Source organism: Dipodomys ordii, unplaced genomic scaffold, assembly GCF_000151885.1.
Source record: "Dipodomys ordii isolate 6190 unplaced genomic scaffold, Dord_2.0 Scaffold43, whole genome shotgun sequence".
Taxonomy (NCBI): domain Eukaryota; kingdom Metazoa; phylum Chordata; class Mammalia; order Rodentia; family Heteromyidae; genus Dipodomys; species Dipodomys ordii.
Genome location: NW_012267259.1, coordinates 2605308 through 2618465, shown reverse-complemented (window position 1 = coordinate 2618465; position 13158 = coordinate 2605308). Strand labels below are relative to the sequence as shown.

The 13158-nt window shown below is 48.0% G+C and overlaps 1 protein-coding gene across 2 annotated transcripts; it reads left to right on the top strand.

Moving 5' to 3' along the window:
• The first annotated feature begins 239 nt into the window (after positions 1-239).
• Positions 240-12917, top strand: Mro (maestro). Of its 2 annotated transcripts, none has more exons than XM_013018922.1 (7): positions 240-255; positions 5128-5227; positions 7069-7215; positions 8277-8459; positions 10655-10810; positions 11709-11816; positions 12110-12917. In XM_013018922.1, exons 2-7 carry the CDS (start codon positions 5132-5134, stop codon positions 12161-12163), a joined length of 744 nt encoding a protein of 247 aa, XP_012874376.1. In that variant the 5' UTR covers positions 240-255; positions 5128-5131; the 3' UTR covers positions 12164-12917. The 2 variants fall into 2 exon arrangements, with proteins under 2 accessions (XP_012874376.1, XP_012874375.1); XM_013018921.1 differs by lacking the exon at positions 240-255 and adding an exon at positions 649-661.
• Positions 12918-13158: the final 241 nt, after the last annotated feature.

The window sequence follows — 13158 nt, the reverse complement described above, 5'->3', positions numbered from 1 at the left end:
GCTCAAACTCTAGCTGTGGAGGGTGACAATCCCAGCGAGGTCTGCTTGGCTTCGAACACGAGGTCCCATCCGCGGCTTACACGCGGCTCTCCGCGGGGAATACGGTCTTCTGTCCCCAGGAGGCTGCGGCCCTGGAAGCCGAGTCCTGGCGCCATGGCGCCATCTCGTGGCCGCTCTGGGGTACGACGCGGGCAGCGCCGTGTTCTACGGTGTGGGCAAAGGTCCTCAGCGCTGCGTCCCTTTCTGGAGAAAAGTGTGAGTGGGGTTGGCCTGGAGGGAAGAATAAGGGGAAGGCCCTGTAAGGTGTGTGTGTGTGTGTGCACGTATGTGTGTGTGAGAGTAGATCCCTCAGCATAGTGCGGGCACGGGAATCTTCTGCTCCTCTACAAGATCCTTCTCCCTGGAGGGCAATTCCCTCCGGACCCGCGCTGCCCCGCCCCTCCCCCATTTTGGACTCAATTTCCAGTGCTGTGCACGGAGGCAGTTTTCTAGAAACACCTGTGTCGCCTTCTCATTCCCCCCTTTCGGATGTCAGGAAATCAGGGCTGGGAAGATTTAGCCGAGTCATCAGATTTGGCGCCCAGCTGAACAGCAGCCCTCCTCCCAGGACCAGCCCGCACCCCCCTGTCCTGTCCCGCAGCTGGCAGCCAGCACCGCGCAGGTAAGGGCCCCGCAGCCCGGGGCCATCCGCACCGCGGGGGTGGGGGGAAGTGGAGGCACCGTGGTTTGCCATTGTGTTGCTGAGGTCAGAGGGATTTAAACCCCCGGCGGAGGATGGGGTGCTAGGTGATCTTCTCTGAAGCGGATCTGATTTCTCTGTTCTCAGGCTGTGTGCCTTGATCGATAATTGTGCTATGGAGCACACGGTCAGCAAAGTTAGGCAAGTGTTGGATGCTTTGGACGGAAGCATCTGCAGGCTGGGTCAGCACCTAGGGTGTAAGCTCCCAACAGAGTGATGAAAGGAACAGACTGGGCCAGGTGTGGGTGGCCCTCACCGAGCTACTCAGGAGGCAGAGATGGGAGGATCACTGGTTTGAGGCCAAACATAACATGAAATAGACACGTTTGAAAGACCTCCGTGCCAACAGAAGAGCTGGGATGGTAGTGTGTCCCTGACCTCCCAGCTGCTACAGTGCAAAGCATACATAGGAGGATTGAGGTCTGGGAAGGCCAGGCAAAAATCAAGACCTTATCTCAAAAGTCACCGGAACTAAAAGAGATAAAGGCATGGCTTGAGTGGTAGAGCTCCTGTCTAGTTAGCATGAAGTCTTGAGTTCAAACTCCAGTATTACCTAAAAGAAAAGAATAGAATGTGGAATAGGGCAGCCTCCTCTTGTAATCTGAAGAGACTGAGGTAGGAGGATCAAACGTTGAAGGCTGCTGAGCGCTGGTGGCTCATACCTGTAATGCTGCTCATGAGGCTGAGATCAGAGATGGAGGCTCAAAGCCAGCCCGGGCACTGAGTTCAAGCCCCACAATCGACAAAAAAAGCTGAAGGCCATCTTGTGCGATTTAGAGCATCTCAAAATTTAAAAAAAAATACCAAAATTGCTGAGGATATAGTTCAGTGGTAGAACTGCTCCTTGCTCCTGTCCACAAAGGATAGATTTGGAGTCTTGAACTGCTCTCATTCACGGCTGTTTGACTAAATTTATTCGAAGCCCCCGCTTTTTTTTCTTCTAAAAGGAAGCAAATGAAACCTGCCTCTCAACATTAAGAATTCAATGAAATAGGGTAAAAGCTCTCTTATTTGGAATTCAGGCTGGCTGAAGTTTTAGAGCAAATGAAGAAGTTGTTTGAAGCTGAGAATCATAAAAGATAATACATACATCAAATATTTTGTGTTGAAATATAACATCTCCCTATCCGACTTCTGGGCATGGCTTTTTTTCTCTGAACATATATCTCCTAGTTGGCTTTTAAGTTGTTTTCCTTACAATAAGCCACACATCTTGTCTTACCTGTGGGCATTAGTTTTGCTTGCTTTAAACAGAGTAAGAATTTACACACATGTGATGTCACTTAAAGAAACATTCCAAGTCCAAAAATTATTCCAAGCCAGTCCTTGGTGGCTCATGCTTGTAATCCTAGCTATGCAGAAAGTGGATATCCAGAGGATCATGTTTCTAAGCCAGACTGAGCAGAAAAATCATGAGATTTTGATCTCCAAGTTAACAAGCAAAAATTTGGGCTGGGTGTTTGGCTCCAGCGGTAGAATACCAGCTGAACACATAAGCTGAGAGAGTACAAGACACTGAATTCAAACCTGGTACCGGGGTGGGGGGGGGGGAGGGGGGGAGGAAAGAGGAAGGGGAGGTGAAAAGAGAGGGAGGGGAGAGATCATTCCAAATTTCCAGGATTGTGTTTATCCAAGATTGTGTTTATATGTTTAGCATTCCATGTGCTTTCTGAAAAACAACAACCTTTCTCTGTATTCTTAGTCTCTGAGTTCTGTTTTCTCAGACTAGGTAATATTTAACTGCATATCATGGTTACTGGGCTGATGGAGCTGGGTGGTAGAACCCTTGCCTAGCATTGCAGGAGCCTTGCATTCCATCAGTCAACCCAGGGGCCGTCAGTCTCCCAGACACAATCCCAGGTCCAGCACCTCCTGCCGAGCGTGTCACATTGGGGCAGCCAGGCCCGGCGTGTGTGTGCTGTCAGCACAGCAGCAGCTGGTGCAGGTGCAGCGCTTAACCTGCCACTGGGTACACTGATGTCATCTCACATGGCTTTCCCTGTGCTGTGGCGATAGTGTATAACCCACAGCCTGACATAGAAAATGCCCCTCTCATAACTGATAGCAATTTTTGGAATTATTATTGGCCCTATGTCCGCATTCGAAGGCTGTTTCTTCCCTCATTTTGCAGATGAGAAAAGATCTGAATGTGTATAATTTGGGCCTTACTGAATTTGTACCAAATAAGAAAAGGATTAGTGATGAGAAACCTAGTATTTTGAGCCCAGAAGGATTTGCATCGGCAACTCCTGCCATAAAGGACACACGAAGTCACTGTAAACTTACATCTTTTCTTTGGAACACGGTAGGACTGTACTGTGTTCTTCCAGGGATGGGGCTGGGGAAAGCCGGAAGCCAGGGCCTGAGCAGAAGAGAACCCATCAACCATTGTGCACGAGTGTGTGTGTGTGTGTGCGTGTGTGCGTGTGTGTGTGTGGCACCTCCACACTTTCCTGCTCATTATAAAGTTGTCTACCAAGCTTGTAGCAATGGCACACACACCTGTAATCCTAGCTACTTGGGAGGCAGAGGGAGGGAGGATCATGGCTTGAGTTCAGCGGAAAGTCAAGAGCCCCCATCTCAGGTGCTCTGTGCCTGTCCCCCCAGCTATGTGAGAAACTGATGGAGGAGGCTCCTGATCCAGGCTGGTCAGGACAAAATGGAAGACCCTGTCCCCCAGGTAACTAAAACCAAAGGGCTCCAGGAGGTGGCACAAGGAAAAGCAAAGCCCCAGTATCACCACCAAAAACCCTTCCCCCCCAAAAAAGGAATATTCAGGCCCCACAGTCCCTGACATTCTGGTCAAGTAGTTCTGGGGCAGGCTTAAGAGTCTATAACATGTATCAGGGGTGCTGATATAAGAGAGCCCTCCCACGAAAAACAACACGAAAAACCTTGTGAGAGTTTTTGTTTCATTTACATCAAAGACCAGGCTGAGCTCTGAGAGGTAATCAGTGCGGACAATGGAGATCACAGTCCTCCAGTTTTTAATCTTGTGATGGGAGGTTGGGAGGTGGTGCAAGAACAGATGGTGAAGATGGAGAGAGATGGAGATGGAGCCTCTGTGTGTGTGTGTGTGTGTGTGTGTGTGTGTGTGTGTGTGAGTGTGTAGCTGCTTAGGCTGAATTTTCCATGAGGAGTGGTTCAGCGCTTCTTGACTTTGCCCTGCTGGAGAGCCTATCATGATTTTGAATTCTAGATCTGCTTATTAAGATTGCTGTGACTGGACTGGGAATGTAGCTTAGTGGTAGAGTGCTTGCCTAGCATGCATGAAGCCTGGCTTGGATTCCTCAGTACCACATAAACAGAAAAAGCCAGAAGTGGTGCTGTGGCTCAAGTAGCAAAGTGCTAGCCTTGAGCAAAAGAAGCTCAGGGACGGTGCCCCTGAGATCAAGTCCCAGGACCAGAGAGAGAGAGAAAGAAAGAAAGGAAGAAAGAAAGAAAGAAAGAAAGAAAGAAAGAAAGAAAGAAAGAAAGAAAGAAAGAAAGAAAGGATGGAAGGAAGGAAGGAAGAAAGAAAGAAAGGAAGAAAGAAAGAAAGGAAGGAAGGAAGAAAGGAAGGAAGGAGGAAAAGAAGGAAGGAAGAAAGAAAGAGAGAGAAGGAAGAAAGAAAGAGAGGAAGAAAGAAAGAGAAGGAAGAAAAGAAGGAAGGAAGGAAAGAAAGAAAAGAAAGAGAAAGAAAGAAGGAAAGTAAAGAAAGAAAGGGAAAACAAGGAAGCAAGCCATTCTCCCCAGCCAAGAGCAGCTCCAGGACTCATTTCTTCTGCCTTGGAGCAGAGATGCCAGCTGTTCTCCAGTGAGCCTGGAGGTTGGGGGGAAGGAGTGTCATCTTACAAGGAGAACATGGCTGAAACCGTCTAGGGCAATGGGGGTTGGGGAGATGGCAGGAAAACAAGATCCCTTACCCACCTCCAGATCACAGGGAGTTAAGAGGGCCAAAGGGCAGCTGTTTCAAGAGATCTGGGTTCCGGCAGGCAGGAACATGGCCCAGTTTCCCCAGGACTTTCTTGACATTAGCACTGAAAGTCTGGGGTCCCAGGATCCACTCCCCTCCAGCTTGGATAACCAAGGCTTGGATAAAACAAGTCACCCTAGTTCAGTGACTGCCCATTGGATTGCTGATACCACCTCCAAAGTCAATGGCAGCCTTGATCTGGGCAGCCAGGGTGCTGGGTGTTGAATTCTAGCTGCTATTCTCCAAGGTTTGCCTTTGATCACCACTGACTTTTTCTGTGACTGTCCTATCAGCAAAGTACAAGAAATCACCCTAACGACCAAATTCAGCACCGGTAGCCTTCACATTCGGACCCTAGCCTGGTGCTTTGTGTAGCAATGTCTGGTTTGTGGCTCATATGATGATTCTGATTTGGGATTTTTTTTTTTTTTAGTTCCATGGACAACTCACAGAGAATCCTGGACCAGCCCCTTCCCATCCCAACTTCCCAGCCCAAGAAGAAAAGAACACCGATTCTGTCCTTCTTTTCTAAGGTTTGAAACAAAGTGTAATGAACAAATGTGCTTTCCTGGGAGTCCTGCAGGACCAGTGTCTACCCAATTGCAGGTGCCTGCAGCACCGAGGCTGGGGCTGGTGGCTCATGTCTATAATCCTAGACTTTCAACAGGCTGAGATTTGAGGATCCTGGTTCAAAACCATCCTGGGCAGACACATCTGAGAGACTCCTATCTCTGATTAATCAGCAAAAAAAAAAAAAAAAAAGGCAAAAGTTGGAGATGTAAGTCAAATGGTAGAACACCATCATTGATTAAAAAAAAAAAGCTGAGAGAGAATGTGATATCTTGAGTTTAAACACTGGCAGAGAGGCTAGGCACCAATGGCTTACACCTGTAATCCTAGCTACTCAGGAGGCTGAGATCTGAGGATCACGGTTCAAAGCCAGCCTGGGGAAGAAAGTCCGTGAAACTCTTATTTCCAATAAACCACTAGAAAACCAGAAGTGGCTCCGTGGCTCAAGTGGTAGAGCGCTCGCCTTGAGCTGAAGAGCTGAGGGACAGCGCCCAGGCCCAGAGTTCAAGCCTCACGACCAACAACAAAATCAAACAAACAAAAACAAAACACTGGCAGAGAAATAGCCAGATCAGGATCCAGTGCTATACCCCTTCTTACTAAAGATGGGGTGTGTTGGTAGTGGCTTTTCGCTTATCTGGGTCTTCATGGTCTTGAGTCCATCTCTAGTATGGGTTGCTGTGTTCTATGTGTTGGAGAACACCAGGGCCTTCCTGGAGACCGAGATCATTGCTCACAAGGACCGTGGCTGGCCCCATCTCTTGCTGTGCGGTGGCTTAGATAGAGTTCAGTCTTTGAAGAACACATTTGTGCTTCCAACACACTATGTTTCCCCATGTGTGCTGTTTATGCATTTCTCTTCGGGAGCTCGGTGGCTCAGATGTGTGCAATCTCTAGAGGTGGGACCACCTTTAAGTGCCTTGAAATGGTTGTGGCTGTATAGCACACGTGTGTGGCTCTGCTCTGCCAGTGCTGTCACATTCATTCTATTCGGTGGCTGTGGAAGATGATGGCTGAGAATGGACGCTTGGGATTACCATGGTGGTTAGCTACAAAGAGGAACAGAAAAACGAGAGGGAAGAAACAAGGGATCTCTTTGCTTTGAGTTGGGATGAGCACTGTGAAAGGATTCATATTTTCAGCCTCTATCAGCCCCTTAGAGTGTCCTCCATCTTCCTAAGGGTGTATATGTGGGGGAAGAGGTCCTGGGGCTTGAACTCAGGGCCTGGACACTGTCCCGGAGGTTTTTGTTTTACTCAAGGCTAGCGTGCTACCACTTGAGTCACATCTCTCTACTTGTTGGTCTTTGATGGTTAATTAGAGATGGATGTCATGGACTTTCTCACTAGGGCTGCCTTCAAACTGTGATCCTCAGATCTCAGCCTCCTGAGTAGCTAGGATCACAGGCGTGAGCCACCAGCGCCCAGCTCTTCCCAAATTTTATCTCACTCATTGTAATTATAGAGCATCTCTTCCCATAATTCCCCCAGCTCCACCTTAACACTAGCCCTGAAGTCATTTTCCCCTAATCCTTTGCCTTTATCAATTCCTTTATGATGTGCATCAAGTAATGTATCTTTCCAATGAAAATCAGGCATCCTTAGACACTGACAGGGTAGTTCAGTGGTCAAGTGTGGGCTTAGCATACATAAAGTTCTGGGTTTGATCCTCAGCACCACACACACACACACACACACTTTTAGTGATAGGATTTTTCTTCAAGCGAAGGAAGATGTGGCAGGGCTTGGGTTCAGATTATGACTCTGACCTCTCCCAAATTAAGACATTATTGACTTCCCTTCAGGTCTCTTGGAAACTGCGATTCCAGAATCAGGAGCCTTTGAAGAATGCGTTTTTCACACTGGCAGAGAGAGCTCGTGATCCCAATGCCAAAAAGCGCCATCTGGCAATGAGAGGCCTGGGCGCCATGGCTTGCGAAGCCCCAGACCAGGTAGTGGAGGGAGGCGGAGCGCAGCGGGGCCTTCCTGACCCTCCCCGGCCATAATCTCAGGTGGAACCTAGCTTCCAGGAACAGCGCATGGGTAGAACTTCACAGCATCTATGGGTCAAGGATGAGATGCCCCATGTTAGCCCAATCCTGTTCCTTCCTGCGGCCCAGGGTCCTCCACCAAGGTCGTCAGGCAGACATGGGCTTCTCCAGTTATGGGCCTGAGGTCCCTTCTTTCTGGCAGACTGCTCACACGGGTTGGCTGCAGCCAAGTCTGATACCAGGTGAAGAAGTCACAAGAAAGACATGAATTTTGTCAGACTCTGTTAGTGTGGAAGTGAGTCCCAGGGTCTGTCCACACTGGAGAAGAGCAGAGGGGAGAGCATGTGACTCAGGGTTGCATGGGGCCATCTTTCCCCTGGAGTATTAGCTGTGGAAAACGACGACGGTGGACACTGCCCTCCTGGGGGAGTCGAAGAGCCTTGCTCACAATTTACATTTGTTTAGTAAGAGACATTTTGTCACATTGCTTCCATTAGCATCTGCCAATGTCAGAACCATCTCATGGTCTTGCTATTATACATAAGGGACTTAATGCTCCAGGCCCTTGGATGACCTTGGCCTGTCCATTTCCTTGAAATGCCCGCCCAACTCACCTGCCCAGACCCCACATTCCAGGTTACCCTCTCATAAAAGACCTAGCTGGGCTCTCAAGTTGGGTTTAGAGCACCATTTGTGTTTTGATGAGAGTTGGTGGGAGGTCCTAAAGATGCTGGTCTCCTGGTCCTAGACTTGCTTTATCAAAACCCAGGAGTAGGGCTGGGAAGGTGACTCAGTGGTAGAGCACTTGCCTTGCATGCATGAGGCCCTGGGTTCCATTCCTCAGCACCACATAAGCAGAAATAGCCAGAAGTGGTTCAAGTGGCTCAAGTGGTAGAGCGCTAGCCATGAGCTGAAGAGCGTCGAGGCCCAGAGTTCAAGCCCCACTACCGACCAAAACCCCCCCCCCCAAAACAAAAAACCACAAGAAGCCATTCTTAGGCTACGAATGGTTTTGTTCACAGGTGAGGAAGTACAAGAAAATGATGCTCGACCTGCTGGTGTATGGACTGTACGACCCCGTGAGTTTGGAAGTCATCTACGAGAGTGTGAAGGCCCTGACCATCATCCTGGGAAAGATCCAGGGCAAATGTCTGGGCTCCTTCTTCATAGACATCACCCTGCAGACCCGGACTCTACTAGATGATGTGAGTGAGATGATCACTAAAATTCTAGAGGATTCAGGTCACGTGGGCTGGGAAACGAGAGGCCCCACATAGAATGCTGCTTCGGGACCTCTTACCATGTTCCATACACCAGGCTGGCACTTTATACTGACAATCTCATCACCCTGGGAAGTGGCTACGGGGGTTCACTGTATGTGTGTCATCACCTGGGCCCACCCCAGGGTCCCAGAGTCTGTAAATGGCCCTACAAGCAGACTCTCTGGATTCAGCGTCTGCTCTATTAACTGCTGAATGACAAGACCAGTTGAGCAGGAAGTGCGTGGGTTAGTGTTTAGTCTGGGACCATGAGGATTGGGGGTTTGCAGTTGCAATCTAATGCATCGCCCTGCCACTGTTCTCTCTGTTCTGTCTGTCTCTGTGTTTACCCCTAGAACAGCTCGCTCCAGCTCCTCATCTCCTCAATCTCCGTGGAGCCACAGGGCCCGAGCGGGATGAATGGATGAAAGCTGTTGAGATTATGAAAGGCAGGGCTGATCAGAAGCTGCTAGACTTCCTTCCTGTCCTCCAGAAACCGATTTTTCTCTTTTAAATGTCCACCTTTCATCTTTGGGGAGAGGACAGGAAGGTGTCCACCAGGCCATCTGGGAATGCCACCAAATGCCTGGAGGACTTGTCCTTACACCTCTCCGGAATGTCAGGTGAACATCAGGCCTGAATGACTAGTTTCAGCCACTTTTTAAAACCTACTTGCCTGTGATTAATTAATTAATTGGTTAATGAATATCTGCAGAGATTCAGGTTTAAATTCAGAATCAGGGTGCTGTCCTTAGTTTTTTTGTTTTTTTAACCTTGTCAAGGCTGGTACTCTACCACTTGAGCCACAGCTCTGCTTCTGGCTTTTTGGCTGATTAATTGGAGATAAGAGTCTCACCGATTTTGTCTGCCTGGGCTGGCTTTGAACTGTGATCCTTAGATCTCAGCCTCCTGAGTAATGAGGAGTATAGGGGTAAGCCACCAGTGTTTTTTGTTTGTTTGTTTTGTTTTTGGTTGTTGTTGCTTTTTGATTTAATTAGAGCCTGTAGAACAAGGAATTTCTCGGGCAGGGCTGTTAGCCCCTCACTGAGCCTGCTTCAGCTGTGCTTACCATGTATGGTCCACCGGATGCCTGTAACCTGCATTCCTGTCATCTGCAGTCCCGTGCATGGCTGAACTAAGGGAGGGCTTTGAAGGGAGCAAGCTCTCTCTCACAGTGTTAGCTGAGTTGTACATACACATAAGCACTTGACAGCACAATGAACAAAGTGCAGCCTGGAGGCAGATTCTGTATGTGTACATATGCTAAAAGTATTGCAGATACTTCACACATTAAACAGCGGGCCTCAGTCCTGCCGAGTCTCTGTGATCCCAGCTCTACATGCTTTTCTCCTAACAGAGGAGGCCCTCACCAGCCCTGTTTCCTCTGGCTTGCCTGGTGCTGCGTTGGACCAGGAAACAATGACAGAAAATCTATGTAGCAAGTCAGGAAACCAGCTTCCTGTGCTGCCTATCTGTCTGATAAGGAGATGCTGGACTAGCTGCTGAAGTGCCCTGGTCTTTAGTCTCTATTGGGGGGCAGGGTGGAGAAGAGAGATAAGATAAATCAGTGGAAGAGAATGAGAGGGTGGAACCCAAGGCCTTGGGCTTAGGAACACACCAACCAATCAGACAAAAGCTGGGAGAGTAGGGAGAGTTGTCAGGGGAAGAACTACAATCCTGATTTCCTTCGCAGATGAAATAAATTCAGACCAAAAAGTACAGAGAGGTGACCCGGTAAACATATTGGGACTAATAAATAAGGGGCTGCTCAAGTACATTCTAATACAAGTTAAAAAAAAAAACACCACCAACCTAACTCAATCCAATGTAGCCCAACTCAATTCAATCCAATCCAATCCAATGCAACCCAATTTAGCCCAACCCAATTCAATCCAATCCATTCAACCCAACCCAAACCTGAACAAACTCAAGCCAACTCAAACCAAACCCAAACAAGAACAAAACAAAAGAATGTCAATTCCTCCAGGTGCTGACAAAGGCTAAGCTCCTGGATTGGTTGGTAGGAGATCTGCGTTTCATAGCATCTGTGGAATGGAGTGAGTGTAAGGAGGAGGAAAAGCCCACCATGCCATGTATACTTAAGAATGATGATGCTGTTGTTTTGTTTGCTTAACCCACAGGACAATGATGGTGTGAGATACTCGGCCTTCGTTTTATTTGGGCAATTGGCCGCATTTGCTGGGAAGAAGTGGAAGAATTTCTTTACCAATCAGGTGAAGCAGACGCAAGATTCCCTCCTAACCCATTTACAGGATAGAAACCCTCACGTGGCTAAGGTAAGACTGTGATCCTCCAGCCAACTCATGAAGCTTCTGAGCTCTTCCTAGCGGGGAATGGTGCAGTCTTGCAGAGCTCAGATGTGGACGCCTCGGGTTCCTGTCAGTTAGAAATTGGAAGTTGTGCTGGGAATGGTGATGCTAATCTCAGTACTCAGGAGGAAGAGGCAGGAGGATTTTGAGTTAGGGGCCCCCCTGGGTTATATAGTAAGACCCTGTCTCAAAGAACCAAAACAAACAAAAGGATAGTCAGTAGGAAAGCCATGTGGATGGTGGAGAAGGTGCCTTCTCATGTAGCATCTCTTCCAGAGCCAGGGGGTTCACATCCATCCCTTCCCACTCCACCAGCCCAATCCAGCACCTGCCCGTGCTAGAAAAACTCAGGTTGGCATAGGATGGAGAGGGAGCAGGTTGGGTCAGTGGGGGAAGGGGTTGCAGCAGCTCATCTAAAAGGGAGAGACTTGTTCATCTGCAGAGCCTGGGGTAGATTTCTCATTCCTGGATTCTCCATACCTTGTGCAACTTCTGTGTTAGTCTCTGAGCATGATGAATCCTCACAGGGCTGGATCAACTGCAGCCTGTTTTGGACTGGGCTCGTAAAGGCTTCTGTGAAACTGTGTGTGTGTGTGTGTGTGTGTGTGTGAGAGAGAGAGAGAGAGAGAGAGAGAGAGAGAGAAAGAGAGAGAGAGAGAGAGAGAGAGAGGAGAAACAGAGACAGATAGAGGCAAAGGCAAAGACAGAAACAGAGGGACACAGAGAGAGAGAGAGAGACAGATTAAATTTAAGATTTAAGGGTATTACCTGGAAGGTTTAGGTTTGCAAACTGCCTCACCATAGATTGGGGTGCAGTCTTGCTGGTATTTTCTCCAGCGTAGGATGACAGTCTTCCTTTCCTCAGGCATGCAAAACAACTTTTCAAGCCTGTTCTCCATATCTGAGACTGAAGAAGGACCGCACCTTCCAAGGTGAAGAAGATCAAAGGAACTCCAAACTCTGCTGGCAGCTGGTGAGCAGGCCAGGGCAGGAGAGAATTCTCTTCCGATCTCTGACACAGAAGGTGGCCAAAGCCCACCAGGGCGTTACCCCCCCAGACACACAGTGAATGACTTTCCATGGTCATTGACCCCTCATGCACTGCCATGGTGAGATGCCTGGACGATTATGCACACGGCTCTTGGCAGATCTGGTTTAGGTTAGGAGTTGCTCGCAGGTGACACAGCCACCACCTTGCCTGCCTGTGCTTATCCTGGAGGCTTCCCCCGTCTTCCCCTCACGTGTACCTTTGCTAATGTCTTTCAGAGCCACTATCATCCAGAGCTCCTGCAGTTCTTCTACGCCAATAAAATACTCTAAGCGCAGAGAGGCAGGACAATGGTTCCACATAAGAATCTGCCAGGGACATCCGGGTCCCTCTGTCTGTTTTGTCTCGTTGGATATCCCTTTTGCTTGCTTTTTAGGATTGTATCAGAAAAGAAGGAGTCAGGTGGGCAAAGGAGGGGGAAAAATAACACCATGGAGTCGTGTACCCATACCCAGAATAAAATATTAGGTTTTTTTTTCTCATCTTTCAATTTCTCCCCACCCAAACTTGACCAGAAATTTCCTTTCTTTAAAAATATTGAAAATTCCTTGAAAAATATTGAAGATATTAAAAATATTGTACGTTCAATGCTTAATTCTCAGCCATTCTCTTCTTCAGTTCATCCCTGTGAGCTAACTTGGATTCCTAAGGCTTGATTTCTCATCGAAGATTTAATTTCTGATCAAACTTGACCGGGAGGTGCTCACTTTCTTTTAAAATGTTGAAAGCATCTGTGGTTCAACCCTTATTTCTCAGCCACTTTCTTCTTAAAAGTTTATTCCTGTTCTAGCTTAGCAGAATAATTATCATCTTAACGTTTTATTTGCTATTTATATTTGGCTATTTGCTGTCGATAGCTATTCTGGCCAAGATTTATTTCAAGCTGGCCAAGAGGGCAAACATATGGCTTGCAGTGATGATAGTTAGGAGTTTCTCATCGTCTTTAAAAGTCATTGCTTTCAAGATCATCTTAAAGAGAACCAACCAAAAAATGTCAATGTATTGAAATTTCTTTGATGGTAACTTATGGAATAAAAATAGTAAATAATGGGGCTGGGAAGGTGGCTCAGTGGTAGAGCGCTTGCCTTGCATGCCTGAGGCCCTGGGTTCGATTCCTCAGCACCACATAAGCAAAAAGAAAAAAGCCGGAAGTGGCGCTGTGGCTCAAGTGGTAGAGCGCTATCCTTGAGCTGAAGAGCTGAGGGACAGCGCCCAGGCCCAGAGTTCAGGCCCCACGACCGGACCCCAAAAAAATAGTAAGTAATAT